Source organism: Topomyia yanbarensis, chromosome 3 (assembly GCF_030247195.1).
Source record: "Topomyia yanbarensis strain Yona2022 chromosome 3, ASM3024719v1, whole genome shotgun sequence".
NCBI classification, from domain to species: Eukaryota; Metazoa; Arthropoda; class Insecta; order Diptera; family Culicidae; genus Topomyia; species Topomyia yanbarensis.
This window is the reverse complement of record NC_080672.1, coordinates 244806380-244832592: the sequence shown is the minus strand read 5'-3', so window position 1 is coordinate 244832592 and position 26213 is coordinate 244806380. Positions and strand designations below refer to the sequence as shown.

The following is a 26213-nucleotide window of genomic DNA, read 5'->3' as shown; positions in this document are numbered from 1 at the left end:
AAAAATATATGGGTAAATTTAAAAGTTCGAATCTTCAATATTATCAACTAGCTTTGACCCTCACCCTCGTTAAACAATTCTTTAACATTCAGATAAACATTAGTTCTAGTTTTTTCCGTTTTTCCATACTGGAGAAAGCATGAAAGAAACATGGATTTTCCAAATTGACATCGTGCGCGTGGTTGATAATCATTGCAAACGCAAGTCACACCGACAACTGCAGACGCTTAAATTCAAATAGTATGTAAGTTGGTATCATTGAAATGCGCGGAATAAGTACAACAATATTTGCCATTAACTTTTTACAGTCTAGTCTCATTGGATAATTTCGGTGGATGAATTTTTCGCAGCAGTATAATTGGTGAACCGAGTTCCAAAAACAATTGGTATTTCCTATGGATACAATAAATTCAAGAATTCGATCAGATAACACTGTTCAACACAAGATCGAGGAGTAGAACGAAAAAAATAGGGGAAAGTTTGGGGACCCAGGAAGGAATTTTTGAAAAAAAAAAAAAGGAATGGGTCTTTACAGTTTAACACCAAAGTTTGTATGGAGAAATAGGGTGGTTCTACAGGGAAGATATCAATGGAAATGATCATCTTAAATTGTCGCATAAAGTCTCATATAAAATGCTTATTATATCGAAAAAGGAGCCTATGCAATTTTTTAGCTCAATCGGACATCATTAAGGGAGTACAGCGTTTGAATATTGATTTCATAATATTCGAAATAATCTAAAGAAGAGTACATGAAATGTTAAAAATAGATTTTTTTTTGAAATATACCTAAAAATAGCATGAAACATCAGCATCTAGTGTCAAAACAAACGAAAACCGCTAAAACATATTTAAAACATTTTAGTACCCAATACTTAGAAATTTTTAAAAAAATTCGGATATCAAAAATTTTATTGTGATGCCACGTTTTCAAAATGTATGAACCGTTGAAATCTGATCTGATGTCAAGGCAAAAAGGTAAGATCTGAAAAAGAAAAAAAGAAAAGTGGTGGTAAAAAAGCGCAGGAAAAGATTTTTTGGGGGGCATTCTAGTTATAAAAAGTCTTTGAAGTTGAAAAACTGACCATCGAGTTTTCCTAACGCACTGGGAGTGGGAGCAGAAAAAATATAAATGATGGCAGGAGTTTAGGGTTCCAACTAAGTCAATGTGAAGCAGCTTTTGAAAAAAAATGGAACGGGATTTCACAGTTTAACACTAAAGTTGGATTGGATCAAGTGCTATACTCCTCCGGAACATATCGAACATGACCAAAATACCTAAGTAGGTTTAAATTTTATCAGAAAAACCTCCCTCATCAGAGACGAGAACGCTCACCGCAGGTAAACTGTTGGTGATATCCGTTCAGCAAGACGTACACATCAACGGCATCAGTAATAGAACGTTTACCGTAATCCACTTGGTAACGTTCATAATTGTTTGCTCCCCATTAGCAGGAACGAGCTGTTCGAGAATTTTGAACTACAGTTCCGTCAGCCAACAATTTTGCCACTACAATCAGGCAAATTATAAACTATGCAAATAGAGCGGCCCGTCAACATATCATAATTCAACCAACTCAACATAGCAAACAAAAATCACATTGTAACAGTCCACGTGGAACACCGACTTGGATTTTTATCGCTCAGCACAGGAGTTGACCTCATTTTCGCATTGTTGATTTTTATACTTGTCTAATATTACAAGTTTACAAAAATAGAAAATTTCTCGGGACGAGCAATACTTGAAGGGGAAGTGAATGAACGGAGAATAGTGAGTCTAGTTATGTGCGGTATGCAAACTAGGCTCGATGGCTGATCCAAGACATAGTGTCTCGATCATATACATTTGGAACAACATCAGATGTTGTTTCAAACTGTTCTCAACTCCTATTCGACAGCTCTCACAACGCCACCCATGTTACGGCTTGGTAAGGCCAAACTGGTGTCGAGGGGGGTCAATGAAGGTATTCTTGATGGTCACATCATTAGCTTCTGTATTACAATCGTCAGACAGCCTTAGTTGATTATAGAATTAGGGATTTTTTATAAAACTATTCATATTATATATTATTTTTGCTTAAGGTAGTTAATATTCGAGCTTGTAGAATCCCTTGAGCGTCTCATATACGAGTTCCGACGGAAATTGAGGATTCGATGTAAGAAATCTCTTCTACGAGACGGTCGACCAAGGGCGTCGAAATGCCGAAAGCGAGTTTTACAAGAGGGAATGAGACACTTACTACACAATATTCGATTCAACAAAGCTGAGAAATAAGTTTCCAAATGTGTACTACTAATGTCATACAATTCAGCGCATTCGTCGGAAGGTTAAGTATGGAAGATCTTTTGAGTAATTTTATCATTTATGATTATTACATTACATATATATATATATATATATATATATATATATATATATATATATATATATATATATATATATATATATATATATATATATATATATATATATATATATATATATATATATATATATATATATATATATATATATATATATATATATATATATATATATATATATATATATATATATATATATATATATATATATATATATATATATATATATATATATATATATATATATATATATATATATATATATATATATATATATATATATATATATATATATATATATATATATATATATATATATATAAATATACTAAATACGCGTCGATTTCTTCCTTCCGGGAAGGAATCGAAAGTTTTACTGTAATGTTAAAATCCAATTGATACAAACATTACATTAAGGCGGGGCTGGAACGATGACCTCGGAACATGTCTGGCGCTGTACAGGAAATGGGTCATCGGAAAGTCAATTGAGCTAACACCTACCTAATCCCATGAACCAAGTTATTTGCATGAATTTATTTAAGTACTTGTAAACATTTTTTTTTGTAAATCACTACCAGCTTGTGGGAGATAGGATGGTTAAAACACACATACACATGAGCAGTACTTGAAGGGGAAATAGTTAAGCGCGAACCCGCCTAAAGAACCGTAAACGACAACTCGGTTAAACCTATCGCAGCAACACGGGGAAGTTCCAAAATAGCTGAGCTAGTTGTGTCTTATGGAAACTCGTTCGTTTTCCGAGGCTTTAAGAATAAGTATTCTATCAATTACCAATATAGAAGTATTTTGTATCAGCTTATATATCGGTGAACTCGACATAAAACCGATTTTAAACTGTCGCTGCTGAAGGTGAGTGCCACTTAAATTTTTGCGATAGAAAAGTGGCACACAGAAAACAAACAGGATGCTTTGTCTGGTAGTTTTGTCAACTAGGATTATTGTGTAAACAGCGCGTGACTTGTAGTTTCATGAAGCTTGACGAATTGTTTTGGGTTCGATTGGAACTTTTGGCTTCAGCCCGGTCAAAAAAAAATGCGGACGAACATGGTCAGGCGATTTAAACAGTTTGACGTTTAACTCAACTCGCCTGTGCTAATTGCCCATATTTGGTTTAATTTTTAAAATTGTTTTTTTAAACAATTGTCGTGTGCTCGCTTGTGTTTTGTTTGTCTAGTGCACTTAATTTAGCCAACGAATGTGGCAAATTGTGGAATCGTGTGTAAGTATAGTGGAACAAGATCTCTGACCTAAAGTCTAAATGAAAGTCAGATTGTGGTAAGTTTTGATGCGCAATACGAATTTCACCTTCGATTCTTCCTATAGTTTGGTGGTGATTACCTAGTGTACTGATACATTTATGTGAGTAGATAATGAATCCGAAAACAATTATTATTTTTAATTTTAATATCAGGCAATTAAGGGCGATTAAATGGCGCGTTCCCTGGGCGATTTGGGGGCGATTTAAGGGCGAGTAGAGCGGCAAAAAAATGACGGCGGCAAATCGCCCAAATGTTGCATTTAAAATAGCCCCCTAATTGCCAGCAAATTGCTGGCAAATTGTAGGGCAATTAGCGCATCCGAGTTGGCAAATAGCTCCCCGTTAGTCAGCAACATGCCCTTTTTGACTGGGAGTCTTCGCGCATCTCTATAAACATCATATCTGACAGAAAAATGAAAAACCTGTTTTAATCCACCTAGCGGTGCAATTGCGCCTTTCTCAATGATGAACACGAGAATATGTGCGTTGTTTATAGTCATTAAAAGCTTTTAAATGCATATATTACATTTTATTATTATACATCACATGACAACTATATACAGGAAAAGAAATCATCATTCGAGTTCTAAAATTTTGTAAAAAAAAGCCACGGTAATACTGAACTGAAAAAACCTGTTTTAATCCGCATAGTGGTGCAATTGCGCCTTTCTCATTTACCCAAACTATGATTCATTAGCTGGTTTTGTTCAATAGAATTGTGGAAATGTCTATTACATTCTTATTTCACTTAGCACGTATCCCACGACTACCACGAAAGTAGACGCAGACTCACTTTAAACAAAAAAGTATAGGGGAGATCGGGGCTAGTTTGCGGTGATTTCAGTTTACATTTTTTACTGCTTTGATGTAGATAGATCTTGCAAAATAGAACATGTGGCTGTTGCCAATATCCCTGAGTTTTACAAAAGTGTTTCTTGCATTGTCTTTGTTTTTATAGACAAAAATATGTGACGCGGAAAACCCGCCAATTTACCCCGGTCCCGGGGTAAGTTGGTGGTATGTATGAATGCGCCAGAAAATTGAGATTTAATTATATCAAAAGTTCGTGCTGAATGTCTTTTCAATTAAACGCAATGCTTAGTAACCGCATACTTTGCTCGTCACTGCGACAGGCTGAGATACGGAAGTTGAGTATTTGCGGTTGTCCTCAGGGCGGCGTTCTGGCGCCTTTGCTATGGAACTTAGTAGCTGACGGCATGTTGAAGAAACTCAATGAGCTTGGATTTCCAACCTACGGGTTTGCTGACGATTACCAAATACTAATTACTGGATTTTGCATCGGAACAATCTTTGACTCAATGCAACAGGCATTAAGAGCTATCGAACAGTGGTGTCGACAAGTTAAACTATCAGTTAACCCAAGCAAAACTTCGATGGTTCTTTTCACGAAGAAGCGAATAACAACCGGGGTTCGTCCCTTGCAGTTTTTTGATTCTGAGCTACTGTGTGCAGATCAAGTCAAATACGTTGGAGTCATATTGGATTCCAAACTGAATTGGTCTGCTTACATTGAGTTCAGAGTCAAGAAAGCGTGCATGGCCTTCGGGCAGTGCAGAAAAACTTTTGGAAAGACCTGTGGTCTCAAACTTAAATACATCTATTGGATTTATACGACAATTGTACGTCCAATACTGTCATATGGATGCCTTGTGTGGCGGCAGAGGGGAGAGGTGGTGACAGTCCAGTCAAAGCTAAACCATCTGCCAAGAATGGCGCTCATGGCGTTGACTGGTGCTCTCACCACGACTCCGACTGCTGCTCTTGAGGCACTTCTGAATATCAAACCATTACACATACACCTCAAGAAGCACTATCATGTGCATACAGACTGCAGGTTACTGGGATTTGGAACAGTAATCATGTTGATCTTGCTACCAGTCATACACGGTTGTGGTCACAGATTACATGGGGTGAAGATATTCTTGCTCCCAGCGATATTACACTCACTTGTAGTTTTCCTTACAGGACATTCCATGTGAAGATTCCCTCTCGAGAGAAGTGGTTGTCTGGCTTTATGAAAAGATAACAACAAACGCAAGTGGTCTGTTACACTGACGGTTCTCTGATGGAGGGACGTGCTGGTGCTGGTGTCTACTGTTGTGAAATGAGATTGGAACAATCTCACTCACTAGGTAGATACTGTACTGTATTCCAAGCAGAAATCTTTGCGATTATGTGCGGGGTGCAATCGGCTCTTCAACTGAGTTTGTCCGGCAGAGTGATAAACTTCTGCTCCGATAGTCAGGCTGCAATCAAGGCCCTTAGCTCAGACAAATCCCAGTCCAAGCTAGTGATCGCGTGCCGAACCCAAATCAAAGAACTAAGTATTGCCAACACTATCTACCTTGTCTGGGTGCCCGGACATTGCGGTGTTACTGGAAATGAATGGGCTGACGAATTGGCCAGGGCAGGTTCAGCGATTGACTTCGTTGGTCCTGAGCCCGCGCTTCCAAGTTCGACAAGTTGAATAAGGGAAAAAATACGGTCCTGGGCTTCGTCCGAGCACCGCAATTATTGGAGAAATCTACAAATGTGTCGCCAAACAAAGGCGTTTTTAGAACAACCATGCCCAGTGGTTTCGAAAAATCTCTTACATTTTTCGAAGTTCCACTGCGGCATGCTGACCAGGGCTTTAACCGGCCACTGCAAACTCAATTATCACACGGCAACTATTCAGCGCGCTGAGTCTTTTTCATGTGATCTTTGTGAATACGACTACGGAACCTGATATGCAACTGTCCAGCGGCAGCGCAATTGCGATTTCGAGTCTTCAGCCGTTATTATATAGACGAAACCATGTTTGGACGACTGAAACTCAATGACATACTAAAGTTTCTTATCCAATGTGGTAATGAGCTTTAGGCCCATTCGCAGGCAAGTTGAACTACTTGTGAGTTTAACTTACCTGTTGTTTATTTTTGTTTTGTGCTGTTATTTTTCCCACCCTTCTAATTCTACTTCCCCACACCTCCTTGTCCTTTCCTTCCGCTCAGGAAATGATGAAAACACACGGCAAGGCACAAATCCCCGACTACATACGGGGAACGTGCCATTTGAGCCAATATATTCTGATTCCTGATTCCTGATCCCACGACTACCACGAAAGTAGACGCAGACTCACTTTAAACAAAAAAGTATAGGGGAGGCCGAGGCTAATTTGCGGTGTTTTCAGTTTACATTTTTTACCGCTTTGATGTAGATAGATCTTGCAAAATAGAACATGTGGCTGTTGCCAATATCCCTGAGTTTTACAAAAGTGTTTGTTAAATTGTCTTTGTTTTTATAGACAAAAATATGTGACGCGAAAAACCCGTCAATTTACCCCCGGCGGGGTAAGTTGGTGGTATGTATGAATGCGCCAGAAAATTGAAATTTAATTATATCAAAGGTTCGTGCTGAATGTCTTTTCAATTAAATTGTATATTAACCGACAATTGCCAATATATTTCAGTCTAAATACCCCGGTATTTTACTTTGTCGCGTATTCCATATTCAAAAGCATACTTTCGAAATTCTTCAGGCGATTGGCCGAAGTAAATATCCCCTGCATTGTCGAGATACACAAAGTTTTACTTTGGAGTGAATTCCAAAAATAAAATTATTTGATGACAATATTTGCACTGTAAATAGTAGCGCCAACTTGCCCCGCGTGCGTCACCGCCAACTTACTCCAACCGCATATTTTACAAAAAAACTATTTAAAAAATAACTTTTTGCCTTTCTCAATAGAAGGGTATTGCAATTGCTCTGAAAACCGACTTTTTGACGGAGGCCCGGAGGGCCGAGTGACATATACCATTCGATTCAGCTCGTCGAGCTCGGCAAATGTCTGTGTGTGTATGTATGTGTGTATTGTATGTGCGTCTGTGTGTGTACGCGAACACAATCTCACTCACTTTTCTCAGAGATGGCTGAACCGATTTTCACAAACTTAGTCCCAAATGAAAGGTGCAACGTTCCCATAGGCTGCTATTGAATTTCTAATGGATCCGACTTCCGGTTCCGGAATAAAAGGGTGATGAGTACGATCATGTAGAAAATGTCGATTTTAATAAATTCTGCAATGAATGTATAATGGTGAAAATTTTTCCAAAATGTGACCACAACTGCTTCGATTTGTAGTACTAGGTCACTAACAGCCATTCAAAGTCTTTTTGGTCACATTGGCCACCATCATCGGCTCCGGAAGCCCCGGCGGAAGTATCCAAATGCAGAATAACAGTCACATCGGTTTCTCGGAGATGGCTAGACCGAATCAACCAAATTTAGTCTCAAATGAAAGATGTTGCATCCTCGTAAATGGCCATTAAATTTTATCCCGAATTTGCGATCACATAGCAAATTGTGATTCAAACCGATACTCCGATGAAAGCAAAAAAGGTAAAAATTTCGCTAAAATGTCTCTCAAACAACTTAAATTTGCAGTTCTAGGTCACCGACGGCCAAACAAACTTTCGTTGACTACATTGACCACCATAGACGGTTCCGGAAGTGCCCGGGAAAAGCGGCCATCTTTCAAAACTAGCAAACTCATATCAGTTTCTAGGAAATGGTTGGGTCGATTTTCACAAACTTTATCCCAAATGATAGCTATATTATCCCCACAGATGTCTATAAAATTTCGCACGGATCGTTTATATGGTTCCGGAAATATAGACTGAACCGTCCCGTCAAATATGACATTCCCATATAAGCTGGAACTCACTTTTTTTGACGTGCGACTTACGTCTTTTTTTACTATACTGGGTGTCATTTCAATATTTTCAAAACACAAACGTTACGTACACTTTGAACCTTAATAACTTTCCTCCTACTAAACGAATTGCCAATCTTATTTCATAAATTGGAAGGAAAACGCTCAACGCTTGCAACCGATACGTTGTTTGCTATAGAAAACGCGTTTAAATAGTTCAGAAACTACTTTAAATGCGAATAAACATTAATGATAGAACCTATAAATATGTGTGTCACAACTTTTCTCAAAGCCAGACGTGCGTAAGACGCAGTGCAGAACGGACGTGCGTGTTAAATCACGCATTAGGAAGCTGCATCGGACGGCCAACTAAATCGACTGCCACGGGAGAGAAGAAAAAGAAAAACGTTGGTGGAGATGGTGATGAGAAGGTTAAACAGCCAAATGCTGTTGCGAAAAATGCCAATGCGATAGAAACTGCCACGAAAGCATCGAAGACTGCAGCGAACAAGCCGAAGACCCCTAAACCAAAGGAGGCCGCCAAACCTACCAAGAAAGCTGCCACGCCGGCAAGAAGTAAATTAACTTGTCTCCAATGTTGCTGACAGTCCTTTTCAGGACTAATAAAATACTTGTAAAGAATTATTGGTGCTTATTTTCCGGTAGCGCTCTTAATTGATGGACTTGCGCCATGGTTATCTGCAAACCGTCCTAATTAGGACGAATACATAATGGAAAAAAAGAATCTAATTAGTAAGTTCCTTTTATTAACTTGTATTGAGTTTGTTAATTCTGAACCTTTATCAGTGACTCATAATATAAGCAAATATTTAAATAATCTACAAACCCGTAAGTTTATGCGTGCTACTAAGCGAAAGCCACACCAAAAAGAATGATGGAAATATTTCCATTTGTCGCATAAAAGGATGGACTTCCATCTGCACTAAAAAGTTTATAAAAGAGATCGCATTGCCATGTACAATGCTCATTCGACGTGAGCTGCGAAAGGGGAATGTTCGTGTATGTACGCAGCAGAAGCGAATTCGGGCAAGGTACGAATCGTTAGAAAGGATTCCCGTCTAGTATCACCACAAATAGTTATCTGCAAACCGTTCTTATTAGGATGAAAACATTATTGCGAAAGAATTGAATTAGAAAGTTCCATTTAATAGCTTGCATTGAGTTTGCGCCTTTCAAGTCTGCTGTACTTTATCAGTGACACATATAAGCCAATGTTTATCGAATTAATCTACAAACCCGTAGGTTTTTGCAAATCTTTCAAGAACATTAGTAAATGTGGCAACCCTGCTACTAAGCGAAAGCCACACCATGATGGAAATATTTCCATTTGTCGCACAAAAGGATGGACTTCCATCTGCAATAAAAAGTTTATAAAAGAGATCGCATTGTGATATACAATGCTCATTCGACGTGAAATGCGAAAGGGGAATGTTCGTGTATGTATGCAGCAGAAGCGAATTCGGGTAAGGTTCGAATCGTTAGAAAGGATTCTTGTCTGGTATCACCAAAAATAGTTATCTGCAAACCGTTCTTATTAGGATGAAACATAATGGAGAAAGAATTGAGTTAGAAAGTTCCATTTAAAACTTGCATTGAGTTTGCGCCTGTCAATTCTGCTAAACATCTACCAGTGATTCATATAAGCAAATGTTTATCAAATTAAATCCAGTAAGCATTTATTCAAAAAGTGCATAGTCCCAATCACTGAAGATTGATTCAAATTATCCATGAATGTCATATGATATGCTCAAGTTTAGTCCTACGTCAACACCGCATTTATGTCCCGGACATTACCCACTCCTAGTTTTTTCAAAGGGGGACCCTATGAAATTTCAGAAATCGAGTTCGTATTTTTTATGCCAAATATCTTTAAAATGCATGAAACTTCGAGATTTTATGTTATCACGAATTTTTTTTTTTTTTAAAAATCGACTTTTGGGACTTTGCCGATTTCGCACCTTTTTCAGTTCAATATTACCGTGGCTGTTTTTTCTTTTCGCAAAATTTTAGAACTTGAATAATGATTTCTTTTCTTGTATATTTGTCATGTCATGTATAATAATAAAATATAATATATGCATTTGAAAGCTTTTAATGAATATAAACAACGCAAACATTCTCGTGTTCATGATTGAGAAAGGCACAATTGCACCGCTAGGTGGATTAAAACAGGTTTTTTGGATAGATTTAATATCTATACGGATACTGAAAGCTCTTTTTACGCACTATCGAAAAATAAAATCAATTGGGAAATAGATTTAAAATTACCCTGAATAACACGAAGTGTTTAAAATTTAAAAAAAATTACTTGGTATGCTCGAAAACATAATATCGCGCACAACTTTTACAAAACAAAATGTTTTTTAACAAAAATACATTGGATAATCGGGGTGGGCGTAGTTGGTAAATCGATTGCCTTGTACGCAGCGCTCCTGGGTTCGAGTCCCGACCCCGTACATAGGGTTAGAAATTTCTCATAAGAGATTTTTCTAACCCGAAGAGTCGAATGACCTTAAGGTTAAAACCTCTATAATCGAAATAAAAAACATTGGATAATGGGTATATATTGAGGTACACTATGAGAGGCAGCGCTATACTGCCCATATAAGCATAAGAGTCCCATATAGATTTTTGTCGAAAATGAGATATCTGTTGGATTGTATTCTGTATCGCCACTGAATCATAATGCACAAATCAGTTTACCAGGTTTGTTCAGAAAATATTGAAAAAATACCAAAACATGGTTGTCCCATCCATAAGACTCAATGAAAAATGTAAATCTTGAACAGCGTTTTTCTCGGCTTGCTGTTTTTCAATATGGGACTCTTATGCATATATGGGCAGTATATGTCTAATAGAAACAAAGACAAAGGGATTCCGCCAACTTACCCCAACCACAAACTAACCCCTGGATCATCTAATATTTGATTAACTTAATCGACATGAGTTCAATGTTATCTTCATGTGATTATATTTAGAAATGTTGGTGGAATTGGTTTAAAAGTGAAGCGGGTGAGGGTTTAGTAGAGTTAGAGTGGAGGATGCGTCAGAAATCCTTCATCTTATTTCGGTATAGGGGTAGATGAAGAAAATGCGGATGTGAGGGTGGTCCAAAGGGAGAGGAGTCATGAAGGAGCGAGGTGTGATGGCAAGGGTGGGTGGGGGGTGGGTTTGTGTGTGCTGAGTGGCGACACAACCGCAAATGTTGCCTTTTATTTGAGACTTTGTTTGAGAACATCGGTTCAGTCATCACCGAAGAACCGATGTGACTTAAATTGTGGAATATGCCCGGAATCCGGGTCTTCCGGAATCGTGGATAGTTGACAATATATCCAAAGAATGTTGGATTGGCAATCAATGATCTAGACGTGCGAATCGAAGTAATTTGGTGACCATTTCAATAGTTTTTAGCCTCTGAGGTATTACGATTGTACCGATTTATATGGGAAATTCCAGTGTAACCTTACTAACCAACCTGTAACTCCGGAATCAAGTGTCAGAACCGAATGAAATTCAGCAGTAGTCAATGGAATTACTGTATCATTCATTTGAAATCAAGTTTGTAGAAATCGGTAGAGAATTCGCTGGGTAATAGGCGTGATATTAACATGGGAAATTGGCGAGTTCCCCGGAGGCATCATGAACCGGCGTAGTTGGCCAATGTGGTCAAAGCTACTTTGATTTATCATTAGTGATCCAGACCCGCAAACTAGAGTAATGTTGAACCCATTTTAATATGTTTTACGTCATTTGGACATCATGGTTGTACCACACTCTTCAACCCGTAACTCCGGAACCGGAAGTCGGATCCACTAAAAATTCAATATCAGCTTATGGGAGCGTTATACCTTTCAGATGTAACTAAGCTTTTGAAAATCGGTTCAGTCATCTCTGAGAAAATTGTGTGAGTTTAAATGATACACACACATACACACACAGACATTTGCCGATCTCGACGATCTGAGTCGAATGGTATATGACACTCGGCCCTCCGGGCCTCGGTTAAAAAGTCGATTTTTTCAGTGATTGCATAGCCCTTCTTTATATGAGAAAGGCAAAAAGTTGCGAAATCGGCAGTCCCAAAAAGTCGATTTTTATAAAAAAAATTTTTTTCGTTATAACATGAAATCTCGGCGTTTCATGCATTTTAAAGATGTTTGGCATTAAAAATACGAATTCGATTTCTGAAATTTCATGGGGTCCCCCTTTGAAAAAAAGTTTGGAGTTCCGGCTTATATGGGAATTTCATATGTGACCGGACGGTTCAGTCTATATTTCCGGAACCATATAAGCGATCCGCGCGAAATTTTATAGACATCTGTGATAATATAGCTATCATTTGAGATAAAGTTTGTGAAAATCGACCCAACCATTTCCGAGAAACTGATATGAGTTTGCTAGTTTTGAAAGATGGCCGATTTTCCCGGGCACTTCCGGAACCGTCTATGGCGGTCAATGTAGTCAACGAAAGTTTGTTTGGCCGTCGGTGACCTAGAACTGCAAATTTAAGTTGTTTGAGAGACATTTTAGCGAAATGTTTACCTTTTTTGCTTTCATCAGAGTATCGGTTTGAATCACAATTTGCTATGTGATCGCATACTCGTAGCTCCGGAACCGGAAGTCGTTTCGGGTTAAAATTTAATAGCCATTTACGGGGACGCAACATCTTTCATTTGAGACTAAGTTTGGTTGATTCGGTCTAGTCATCTCCGAGAAACCGATGTGACTGTTATTCTGAATCTGGATACTTCCGCCGGGGCTTCCGGAACCGATGATGGTGGCCAATGTGACCAAAAAGACTTAGAATGGCGGTTAGTGACCTAGTACTACAAATCGAAGCAGGTGTGGTCACATTTTGGAAAAATTTTCACCATTATGCATTCATTCCAGAATTTATTAAAATCGACATTTTCTACATGATCGTACTCATCACCCTGTAATTCCGGAACCGGAAGTCGGATCCATTAGAAATTGAATAGCAGCCTATGGGAACGCACCTTTCATTTGGAACTTAGTTTGTGAAAATCGGTTCAGCGATCTCTGAGAAAAGTGAGTGAGATTGTGTTCGCGTAGGGGAGACTGAGGAGACTTGATCCCCTTTTTTATTTGGAATGATAAAAAACTATATATTTTTTGTAGTTTTATATTGTTTCTAGGGATGATTAATAATAATAAAAATACATGGAAATATTATAATGGACATGAGCTATGAGCATTTCTGGAAAACAACAAAAAAATGGAAAATTCTTAGATTAGTGGAGACTCGATCCCTAATTTGGGGACACTTGATTCCTTTATGAAAACGTGTTTAAAAGCGCATGTAGGGTAATAAGCCTATTTTTGCCATGTTTCTACTATCATCTAGCCTTTGGTTAGATCAGCGTCTGCCATCTTTGCTCAACGCATTGACTCAAATGGTATTGCGATAATGGGGGTACTCGATTAGAGATTTTGCTGCGCTCAAACAGAAGATTTTCACCATTCTCAAGACAATTTTGTTATTATATTGGCTCTTAATAAGAGGCGAATTACCTTAACGTTAAAACCTCTATAATCGAAATAAAAAAATGGACCTTAATAACAAATCAAAGAAACTGAAATAATAAAATTATTGTAGTAATAATGTGGTACTCTTCTTAATAGGGCAAAAACGGGTACATTACCCCATTCAATTTTATAAATGGATTGTAGTATTGATTAAATTGTTATGATTAGATATTGTTATTTTTGTTACTACATATTACGCATCTCTCACCTGATTTTTTTACGAATTCCCCAAATCTCCGTGCAATTATTTGAAAGCTGTCTTTATTATGGTTGAGGAACGTCAAATGTGGGATGAATGGTTGCTACGTATACTGTAGTAAACAATTACAGTTATGTTTCTTTACGATGAAGCGTTCATTTTTGACATTTTTTTATGACAACAATGACTCCAATTGTTCTGGTGTGAATTTGGTTATTTTCAGTAATGTGTATGAAGTATGGCGAAGGGGATCAAATCTCCACGAATTCGAAGGGATCAAGTGAACCCATAGCATCTATTTCAGCAAACTTTACCAAAAATACAATTGAACAAAAGAATCAGCTCAATCATAACGTATTCATATAATTGACATTCTCCTGTAATTCTGTATGCAAAAGTAGAGTATGTAGTGGGTGATTTTATCAATTTTATAAAAGTTTGAAAATTTGAAAAAGAAATCTTCTTCAGTTCTTCTGAGACTTTTTTTTAAATCGGTAAAAATTCGGTTACACAAAAGTCCAATTTCTTTTTTCTGTGTTAATGAAATTTATGTTTAGATAAAACTACGCAACTTTATAGTATATTTTCTATTAATGTATTCTGATCCGCCTTTGAGTTACAATGATGGAATCAAGTCTCCGCGAGGATCAAGCCTCCTCAGTCTCCCCTACACACACAGACGCACATACATACATACATACATACATACACACCCATACATACACACAGACATTTGCCGAACTCGACGAGCTGAATCGAATGGTATATGTCACTCGGCCCTCCGGGCCTCCGTTTTCAGAGCAATTGCAATACCTTTCTATTGAGAAAGGCAAAATGTGGCATCAATTAGTGTAATTTCGGGAGGGATGCCGCACATTCCTAAAAATCAATCCTACATCAAAGTAAGCCATACAATATTTGATGAAATCATTTTTATCAATTGCGACAAATATCTAAAATACACTGAAATGGTTTTTGTACTGAAGATGAATTTAACAGGAAGGAGTGGGTGGGGTAAAGGGGGGGTGATGCAACACCCAACTTCATATTATACCTTCCATTTCATAGTGTTAATGAAAATTGGTTCAGTCATCACCGATGTGGCTTTGGAATATGCCTGGAACCCGAGACTTCCGGAATTATCAATAGTGGACAATATATTCCAAGAATCTATGATTTTTTTATAAACATGTTTACTTCGATCTGATTAGTACAAGAACATCTTATTATCTAAAAGCAATTACAAAATAAAAAAAACTTCAGTGAAGCTATTGACAGAGTGTTACTAGCATCTAATATAAAATTTAAATAGCTTATAAATATTTTTAGAGCCCTGCTTTTAATCTCTGGACTTATGTTTATAAGTTCTGGAGTAGCTATATATTTGTAAGTTATTCTATGGTTCAGAATATTCTCCAATTTTATCCGAACATGATTCCAAAGCTATTTCACTTTTCTACATACACTAAATTTATGCTCTACTTCTATATAGTGGGACAGTGTTGACATTTGTCACTATTTACGCGATTTTGTCTATGCAATAGAGCTGCGTTTGGAAATTTTTGGTTGATTAGTAAGTAGTATGTAGATTTTTCTGTTGAGGACAGGATTTTGTTTTGCAGATTTTTCTAAACTTTTGTCCATCGAATGCCTGGATTTTTAGTTATGATCTTTGGTGTTTTTGTTCCACTTTTGTAGAGGGAATGTAAAACAACAGAAGAGCAGGTATTGTACAGGTTTGTAAGGAAGTTCTTTAGCAATTATCTTAAGGCATGAATAGTTCGGGGGGATCCCATTAACGTTCGGAGGATTCAACATTTGATCTGAGAGAGACAACGCAAAAGGAGTATAATCTCTGCAGTGCATACACCTATTTACTAAGAGAGCTCTACACTTTTGGGAAGGAAGATGTAAATTCAACCCTCCTTTGTCAAATGGAAGTGCAAGCTGCTCTGTTCCGACTCTAGTAGGATATAAGTTCCAAATAAACCGCCCAAGCTGTGAAGTGATCCTGGCTATTTCAACATTCGGGATATTAATAATCGACGACATGAACTAGAAGTTCATAGAACCTTGAGGTTATATAAGTATTAAGCACTGCCACTGTTAGCAGACTCAATATCAGTCTGCGCGCATCATAACCAAACTGCCAGCACTGCTCACTACCACAGACATCAGCTGCGGAATACACCACCTTCGCAATCTGCTTTGATAGCCAATCAATCAAATCAGCAGCTTCCTTCAATTCTCAACATGCACCGACAAAATTCGTCCCGCTGTCGCTGTGAATCCGTCTAGGAGTGCCACGACGAGCTATGACGTTGCGAACTGCCAAAATGCAGGAATCGGTGCTTAATGAATTGACGACCTCGATGTGAATTGCACGGGTAGTCAGACAGATGACTAGCATTCCCCATCGTTTCTCTACGCGTCTGCCAAGCACGACTTCCATAGGCCCAAAGTAGTCAACTCCTATGTGCGTGAAGGGGAGCGAGAAAGCAGCGAGCCGCGCATCTGGCAAGTCTGCCATTATTGGAGGGTTTGGCACCGACGATTCATTTTTGCAGCGTTGGCAGTTTTTGCGAACCTTGGCGTAAATGACACGGATTCGGGAGATGTGGTACTTTTGGCGTAGTTCGTTGATAACGGTCTCGTGGTTCAGGTGGTGGTATTTACCGTGGTAGTTCGAGACTATCAGTTTGGTTACACGGTGGTCATGTGGTAGGATGATTGGACTTCTAGCGTCCTCGGTGGCGAACTGACAAGCTGCAATTCTAGTTCGCATTCGAAAAATTCCACAGTCGTCTATCCACGGGGTGAGCTTATACAGCGGACTGCTCTTGTTAATCAACCTTTTGGCCGGACATTGCAGCAGTTTGGACTGGGACAGGACTGCCATTTTATCGGGATATGCAGCAAGCTGAGCTAGGCTAATCAAATAGTTTTCCGCCACGCTTAATTCCTCCATTGAAAAAGGTCCCGTTTGGATCGGCTGCTTGCGACGTATTAAGCGACAATTTGCTGGAAAACGGAAAACAGCTGCGATCACATTAATAAGGCGCCGCCAATTAGAGAAATCCGTCACACAGCACAGTGGATCAGGAACCGCACGATGAAACAGTAAATGTGGACGCAGTTCAGTCTTCGTTGAGCCATGAGCAATCGTTGGCTGGGGCCTATCCCATTCTCGCTCGCATCAACAAACGTATGTAGCTGCGTATCGCAACTATTCGCTGGGGACGAATGAAGGTTGCAACATTGTGGAATTTGGACCATTTCCACCTGTGGCAGAACTCTCAGCCACCTTTGCCATTTCTTGAATAACTCGTCTCCGATTTTCTCGTCCCATTGGACTCCGGATCGCCAAACTTCCTGCATCAGAATCTTGAGATACACCAAGAAGTGAGCGATAAGTCCGAGACGATCAAAGATAGTCATCAACACACGTAGGATCTCTCGCTTAGTCGGTCGTCGCTAGCCTTCCAGCAGTGCTTGGTCGAAACGGGTCCACCCGACTTTGTACGTGAATACATCTGATGCCATGCTCCACCACATGCCCAAGACTTTCTCAGTGCCCATTTCTGACTGCAGATCAAGACTCTTCTCTTCTAGTGAACTGTCCTGTAATCGTGATAGCACTACCTCCGAGGTACTCATCCAGTTGCGTATCTCAAACCCGCCTTCCGAATGTACGTACTTGATGTCCGCTAACTGAATCGCTTCTTGCTCCGTGTCTACACTCACCAACAAGTCGTCTGATTGGAGAAGCGATTGGCATTGGCATTCTTGATGAATTGGGCGCTACTAGGGGAGCAGCAGGCTCCAAAAGTCATAACCTGCATAACATAGGTTGCAATTTCGCCGTTTTCGTCAGCCCACAAGAAGCGCTGGCATTGTTGATCTTCCTCCCAAATTCGCACTTGGTGGAACATCTCGCGTATGTCTCCGGTCAACGCTACTCGGCGCTCGCGGAACTGAAGCAGGATCGTCAGCAAAGAACACAGTTGATCGGGGCCTTTTAACAGGACGGAGTTTAGAGGCACACCGAAAGCCTTGGCTGGTGCATCCCAAACCATTCTAACTTTCCCGGGTTTATTCGGGATGGTGACCGGGAATATGGGTTGATACCACACACGTGGTAAGGTTTGGCTCAGTTCATCGTTGGTGAGTTTTCGTGCGTATCCTTTAGACAAGTAGGCGGCAATTTTCTGATTTAGGACCTGCGCTAGCACCGGCTCCTTTGCCATGCGTTTTTTCAGACAGTAATGTCGACGCAGAGCCATTTCTCGATTATCTGGCAGGCGCACATTGTCGAAACGTTGTCAAAGATTGAAGTAGGTGTTGAGCGCGCTGATCATCGGACGAGAGTAGAGTATTCACTGGTTTCGACAGGCCAAGGCTATCCAGCGTAAAATACGCTTTCATAGCTTGATGCAAGGACTCGTCTGTTTCTTGGTCCTGATCGGCTCGACGAACATGGAATGTGCACAGAGCGGAATCAATTGGTCGATCCATTTGCCAGTTACCACAAACCGTCCAGCCTAGACGCGTCTTTACCGCTATCGGATCATCCAACCCCATCTCTCTAGTCTTGTGGACGAGACTTATTCCGGCGTGTTTCATCCCAATAAGGATTCGTGGTCGAGCGTCGAAATACGAATCGATTGGTAGACCTCGAAGGTGTGGATACGCATCCGCTAGCTTGTCTACGTTCAGCGTTTGAGGTGGAAGTAACAGCTCCTCGACTGTTCTCACGGTATCCAAGCGGAACTTCTTGGTTTGGCTTCGTATACCGGCTACGTCTAGGTTAACGACTCTTGACTTATCCTCATTTCGCTGAGGGCCCCCAGTCCAACGCAAACATAAAGGTTGAACATCGCCGTCTAAGGACAACTCATTCGCCAGCTCCTGATCAAGCAAGGTTAGTTCAGAACCGTCGTCGAAAATGGCATATGTTCTTACCATCCGATTTTTCCCGTAGAGAATCACCGGCAAGTAACGAAACAATACAGTTCCCAGGTCGATCCCATGAGTGTTGCACCTACGGGGCTCATGGCTGGTTCCCGTCTGTGGCGAAGGAGCCCTACCAGTTGAAATTGGCTGCTTCTGATCCAGTACAACGTTCCTTTGTTCATTGTGTAGCAGTGCATGATCTTTCAGCTCACAACCGTTCTTCCCACATGGCTTTGCTTTACAGCCACCGTTGTGTCGATGGAGACATCTGCGGCATAGTCCAAATTCTCTGACCGCTGCCCACCGTGAATCCCGGGAAAGGTCTTGAAAATGCTTGCATTTCTCTACTGCCTTACAACTCCCTTTGCAGATTAGACATACGTTAAGGGCAGACGGCTTGACGTATTCGTGGACCGTTGGCGGACTTCATTATGTGAAATCGAGTTGAGGATCGGAGTGAACATTCATGAAGGCATTTCCCTTCCTTGCTCCTCGTGGATCGTTCCTAAGCAATTTAGATTCCTGCACAATTGACGGGATCGTCACAGCACTGGCCGCTTCGGCGAGAGAATACACCCAGTTTCCGAACGTCGCAAGGTTAACAGAAGGAACGGTTTGTCTATATCGAGCCCAGTCTAATTTTATCGATGGAGAAAGTTTGCACACGAGCTGATGCAGAAGAGAGATGTTGTACAAATACTCCTCCAAACCACAAGCATCAACTATAGCGCAAAAGTTTTATACGTTGACTGCGAAATCCACTATCGTTTCAAGCTTATCCTCTCTGATCGACGACAACGAGTTGATTTTCGAAATCAGCGAATGAACAATAGCCTCTGGCTGCCCAAACAGCATTCGTAATGTCGCTATCACCCGTGCACATTGGATGGATGCATTAGACGACTTTTAACGGCTTCATACGCCTTGCCTTTAAGGCACCTTTGAAGTCGGAGAGTGTTCTCCTCGTCACTGAAACCACACATCGCTGTAGAGTTATTGAAAGTTGACAGGAAAATCGGCCATTCCTCGGGGTTTCCGGAAAACTGAGGCAAATCCTTCGGCACCGCCTGTCGCGCAGCTATCTGTTCTCGAGTGGGTGGACGGGAATGTTGTGGCAAAGCATGGCTTTGGTGGATAACATTTTGATTAACCGCGGAAACACTTCGATTTACGGCTGAAACAATGCTTCGTGAAATTGAATGGCCCGGAACGGACGATTGGCCAATAGAACAGTCTAGTTGAGAAATTGGTTGTTTAGAACCCTTACTACCATCGGGATTATTGATCAGAGAAGATTGAAGCGGAATTAAGACCTTTGACTGATTACGCAGTAGTCGTGAAGCAGCTCCTGCATCCGGGCGCTGTTCTTCCACAGCAAGATTATGCGTTGAATGACGTTGTGGGTTGAAGTTACATGAACCGGCTTCAACTATTTCTCCTTGCTGCTGAACGCGCTTCACTCCCTGGACCCATTCATCAATTCGACTCATTCCTTCACTGCAATGCGAACTTTCCCGATGTGACATCTGCATTAGAATTCTGTATTTCTTGTCAACGTAGGCGCGTTGTCTTTCAGCCTCCTGCTGAGCCAAAACGTGTTCTTCCTCCAGCTTTAGCAATTCCAGCTTTAGCAGCGAGGCATGCGATGACGCATATGATGACTCGGACAACTTATCACTCCGCTTAAACCGCGAGGCATGCGACGATGCGTGGAAAAACTCTGACAACTCATCTCTCCGTGGTTGCTCTGACTGAGACCTTCCCTTTAGTGGCTTAGAGCCTACTGTATTTGACGACTTCTTTGACGATTGTTCCGTGCGCTCGTCCACCCGTTCTCCTGTTGCTGGAATCTTATCGGGGGTAGAACGTAGTTACTGGATCCTGTTTGCTGATACGCATTTAGGACAGCTCCAGTCTTGTTGTTCGACCTCCTTGTTGACTCCTACACAGGCAAAATGATGCCACTCATCGCAGTCGTCGCATTGCACCATTTCGTCACAATCCGGACCACCACACGTTTTACACACTCTTCCAGGTAAGGTTTTATCCGGTTGTTGCTCTTCCTTGACCACCACTGACACACCACTTGTACCACGCTCACCTTGGTTTGTATTACCAACACCAACACTGGCCTTTGATTTTGGCCGCGTATTTTTGCTCCGACCCGACATAGCTCGAGAATCGCTCGAGATAAATCAATTCCAGTTCACTAGAAGAGAAGAGTCTTGATCTGCAGTCAGAAATGGGCACTGAGAAAGTCTTGGGCATGAGGTGGTGCATGGCATCAGATGTATTCACGTACAAAGTCGGGTGGACCCGTTTCGACCAAGCACTGCTGGAAGGCCAACGACGACCGACTAAGCGAGAGATCCTACGCGTGTTGATGACTATCTTTGATCCTCTCGGACTTATCGCTCACTTCTTGGTGTATCTCAAGATTCTGCTGCAGGAAGTTTGGCGATCCGGAGTCCAATGGGACAAGAAAATCGGAGACGAATTATTCAAGAAATGGCAAAGGTGGCTGAGAGTTCTGCCATAGGTGGAAATGGTCCAAATTCCACGATGTTACAACCTTCATTCGTCCCCAGCGAATAGTTGCGATACGCAGCTACATACGTTTGTTGATGCGAGCGAGAATCGGATAGCAGCTGTATGTTATCTGAGATTCGTTCGCGATGACGTTACTCAATGCTCAATCGTTGCAGCTAAAACTCGCGTAGCACCGTTGAAGTTTGTCTCAATCCCAAAGTTGGAGCTCCAAGCAGCTGCAGTCGGTGCAAGACTCGCACGAGCTGTTGGTGAGTCTCTCTCCATATCAATCAATAATCGAGTGTTCTGGACCGATTCGCGCGACGTTCTTTGCTGGATCAATTCAGACCATCGGCGTTACACACAGTTCGTAGCATTCTGTGTCGGCGAACTTCTTGAAACTACGGAAGCTACTGAGTGGCGTTGGGTCCCTACAAAACTTAATGTAGCAGACGACGGGACAAAATGGGAGAGAGGGCCAGATTTGACGCGTAACAGCAGATGGTTTACCGGTCTGGATTTTCTTTGGCAACCAGTGTCGGAATGGCCCCAGCCAACGATTGCTCATGGCTCAACGAAGACTGAACTGCGTCCACATTTACTGTTTCATCGTGCGGTTCCTGATCCACGGTGCTGTGTGACGGATTTCTCTAATTGGCGGCGCCTTATTAACGTGATCGCAGCTGTTTTCCGTTTTCCAGCAAATTGTCGCTTAAAACGTCGCAAGCAGCCGATCCAAACGGGACCTTTTTCAATGGAGGAATTAAGCGTGGCGGAAAACTATTTGATTAGCCTAGCTCAGCTTGCCGCATATCCCGATGAAATGGCAGTCCTGTCCCAGTCCAAACTGCTGTCCGCTGTATAAGCTCACTCCGTGGATAGACGACTGTGGAATTCTTCGAATGCGAACTAGAATTGCAGCTTGTCAGTTCGCCACCGAGGACGCTAGAAGTCCAATCATCCTACCACATGACCACCGTGTAACCAAACTGATAGTCTCGAACTACCACGGTAAATACCACCACCTGAACCACGAGACCGTTATCAACGAACTACGCCAAAAGTACCACATCTCCCGAGTCCGTGTTATTTACGCCAAGGTTCGCAAAAACTGCCAACGCTGCAAAAATGAATCGTCGGTGCCAAACCCTCCAATAATGGCAGACTTGCCAGATGCGCGGCTCGCTGCTTTCTCGCTCCCCTTCACGCACATAGGAGTTGACTACTTTGGGCCTATGGAAGTCGTGCTTGGCAGACGCGTAGAGAAACGATGGGGAATGCTAGTCATCTGTCTGACTACCCGTGCAATTCACATCGAGGTCGTCAATTCATTAAGCACCGATTCCTGCATTTTGGCAGTTCGCAACGTCATTGCTCGTCGTGGCACTCCTAGACGGATTCACAGCGACAGCGGGACGAATTTTGTCGGTGCATGTCGAGAATTGAAGGAATCTGCTGATTTGATTGATCAAAATGCTATAATGAAGGAGTTCGTAAGCCCAGAAACCGAATGGGTATTCAACCCACCGGCCGCCCCGCACATGGGTGGTAGTTGGGAGCGCCTGATCCGTACCGTCAAAAAGAACCTGATGGCAACTTTACCTACACGAAAGCCCTCCGATGAAATTCTTCGGAGCCTACTTACCGAAATCGAAAGCACAGTTAACTCTCACCCTTTGACCCACGTTCCCATAGATGACGATTCGGCCCCTGCCCTAACTCCGAACCTTTTCTTGCTGGGTTCATCGAGTGGCGTGAAACCGCTTATCACTATGGATGACAGCGGCTCTGCCCTACTACAAAACTGGCGAGTATCGCAAGTTGTAGCAAACCAGTTTTGGAAGCGCTGGGTCACCGATTATCTACCGGAAATTACCAGGAAAACGAAGTGGTTTGCACATACCAAGCCGGTCTCGTTGGGCGACGTAGTGGTCATCGCGGACTCCAATCTACCGAGGAATTGCTGGCCGAAGGGCAATGTGATTCATATGTGTGTCGGCCGAGACGGCCAGATCCGATCTGCAACTGTTCAAACAGCGAGAGGTGTGTACGAACGACCTGCAATGAAGCTGGCAGTGTTGGACGTTCGTCGCGATGAGGTGTAAGCCAATCAGAAGTTGGCGTACTTGGGGGGACTGTTAGCAGACTCAATATCAGTCTGCGCGCATCATAACCAAACTGCCAGCACTGCTCACTACCACAGACATCAGCTGCGGAATTCACCACCTTCGCAATCCGCCTTGATAGCCAATACAATCACGCAGCAGCAAGTGACAGACAGTACCTCGTGACAGCGGGAAGAAAGAATAAAACAAAACCCATCAGATGGTAGAAGTAGTGCATCTAAATTTACTTTTAATAAGCTAAAACTAATTAAAACTACTTAAGCTAATTTATACTAAGTGAATTACACCACCACCGGTAAGGAGTTATGCGTTAAAAATAGTGAATTAGACTTAATATTAGACTACATTATACTTATTTCTACTATAGTATAACCTACAAGATACAAAAACCGTTCCGTGCCGATTTCGGTATTCAATTAGGCCCGAAGATCGTGAATCAATCTTTATGAAAATGATTATGAAATCTTTATGAAAATTAGGCACGTCGGGACTGTGCAGTTTCCTACCGTCAGGTACCCTATAACCGTCTGCTTAGGAAATTTAGTAAACGTAAGTAAATATGAAAATTGAAATATCTGAAACAAAACATTAACAGATTATTTATTGTCATGATACAGGAATTTTGTAATCCTTCTCCTACTTTGAATAAAATTGGATTAACAAATTCGGAAATATTTCTACGTCCTGTCTGTGCGCAACAGCCACCTTCTGGAAGATGCTGAGTATGTGACACCCAAAATTTTTACAGAATCCTTATTTGTAAGCCATCTAGAGTTGAAAGCTTCTCGTTGCTATCCCAAAACTACACTTGCGGTTTTGTTTAGATTTAGTACAGCTCCTGAACACCGACCGAAATCATCAAAAATTCGTTTGATTGCTTCTATTTTCTCACCGTTCGTGACTATGATAGAGTTGTCGTCCGCATATGCCATCACTAACTCAAAAGGATCTGAGCATATGGATCGAAGTTTTTCGAGCAGAGGTTGTATGTATAAAACAAAAAGGTGCATGCTGAGCGGATCACCCTGACGAACTGAACGTTTTATCGGAAACTCAGCATTTAGATTTCCGTTGATGAGAAATTTTGAGAATGATGCGGACATTATTTTTTCAAGAAGTGATATCAATCCGGAGTGAAATTGCATGTTTCAGATATCAGTCTACCGGATTTTCTCCTGAAGTTAATTTCTACCACTTTATCCTTGATTGCGTTTGAAGCCTCAAATATATTTCTTGTAGAATTTGAGCATTTTTGACTGGAGTTCAAAATGTTGTTGTCTTCCATGATCCGTTCCAAACGTTGCTTCAAAATACGTGCAAGAAGCTTATGATCGAAGTTAAGTAGAGATATTGGTCTATACCCTCTAATTGTGTTGTCATCAGATTTTTTCTTACTCAAGACTACTACACCTTCAACGAAAGCTTTTGGAATGTTTTCGTTTAGAGCTTCATTAAGAATTAGATTTAGCTGAGGATATATAATATTGAATGCCTTCATGAAAAATTCTTTCGGTTGCCCATCGCATCCTGGGGACTTCCTTGATGCGCTTGATCTGATTGCCATGTGAATTTCCTCGGTAGTAATCTCGTTCATTGATTGGTTATTCAATTCAGAGTCTGCTGGAATATTACAAATTAATAGAAAGCTCGTGTTTGCTTTGACGTTTTCTTGTGCGTATAGACTTTTGAAGAAATCGTATACATCGTTCGATTTCAGCTGGATTTGTCAAAAATCGATCTTGGGTGTGAATAGAGTGGATACCCTAATAAACATCTTATGATCCAAGAGCCTAACGACCTGTTCAGCGTATCATCCATACAATATGTGGAATCGGGTAAAATTTTGTGTATATTTTTTTATTAGGGTAGTGCTATTGTTTTTACGTGTCACACGATCACCCAGTTGGTATGTTGTAAAAGCAGCATTTTTCCTTTTACTTTATTGATTTCTTGTTTCATCTCAGGATTTCCATGCAAATTATCATATGCAGCTCTCAGTTTTCTGTATAAATATTTGTTATTAGCATGAAACTCCCTGAATTTTTCATTCGTTTTCCATTTGAAAAAACTTCTAATTTTAGGTTTAGCATATTCTATCCACCATAACATCCAACTGCTGATGTTTCGATTTCTCTTAACCACCTGATCCATTTTTGCTCAAATTCACGAGTATTTTCATCTGTAAGGATATGAGAACGTATAGACCAGAAACCTTGACCATGAGGCTTTCCAAGGTTCGGAAGACAACATCTTGTTTTGAACGCCTTGCGATCGGAGAATGACGTGACAAGGTATTCTGAGGTGCGAAGGTGTGGTACAAGAGACTGAGAGACGTAAATTCTGTCTAGTCGAGAAGCAGAGTTAGATCGAACGAATCCATTGAATTCCATTCGATATCTGTTCAAATGATCCCATGAATCGATTAGTGTAAGCCGATCAATAAGATTTTTTAAGTTTAAGCTTACATTTCTTGTACCTGTT

General features: G+C 40.9%; 1 protein-coding gene across 6 annotated transcripts in view; it reads right to left on the bottom strand.

Moving 5' to 3' along the window:
• LOC131692853 (apolipoprotein D-like) overlaps positions 1-26213 on the bottom strand; it is a 291898-nt gene that overhangs the window by 146 nt on the left and 265539 nt on the right. For 4 of the 6 annotated variants that reach the window (XR_009306081.1, XR_009306082.1, XR_009306083.1 and 1 more), the window contains exon 11: positions 65-393. The exons of 1 other annotated variant lie outside the window; for it this stretch is intronic. Coding sequence is in view for 1 of the 5 variants with exons in the window: in XM_058980189.1 (XP_058836172.1) it covers positions 966-985 (20 nt within the window). In the remaining 4 variants the exon portion in view is untranslated. Of the gene's footprint in view, positions 1-64; positions 394-896; positions 986-26213 lie in introns of those variants that run through there. One more of the 6 variants, XM_058980189.1, reaches the window with a different exon arrangement.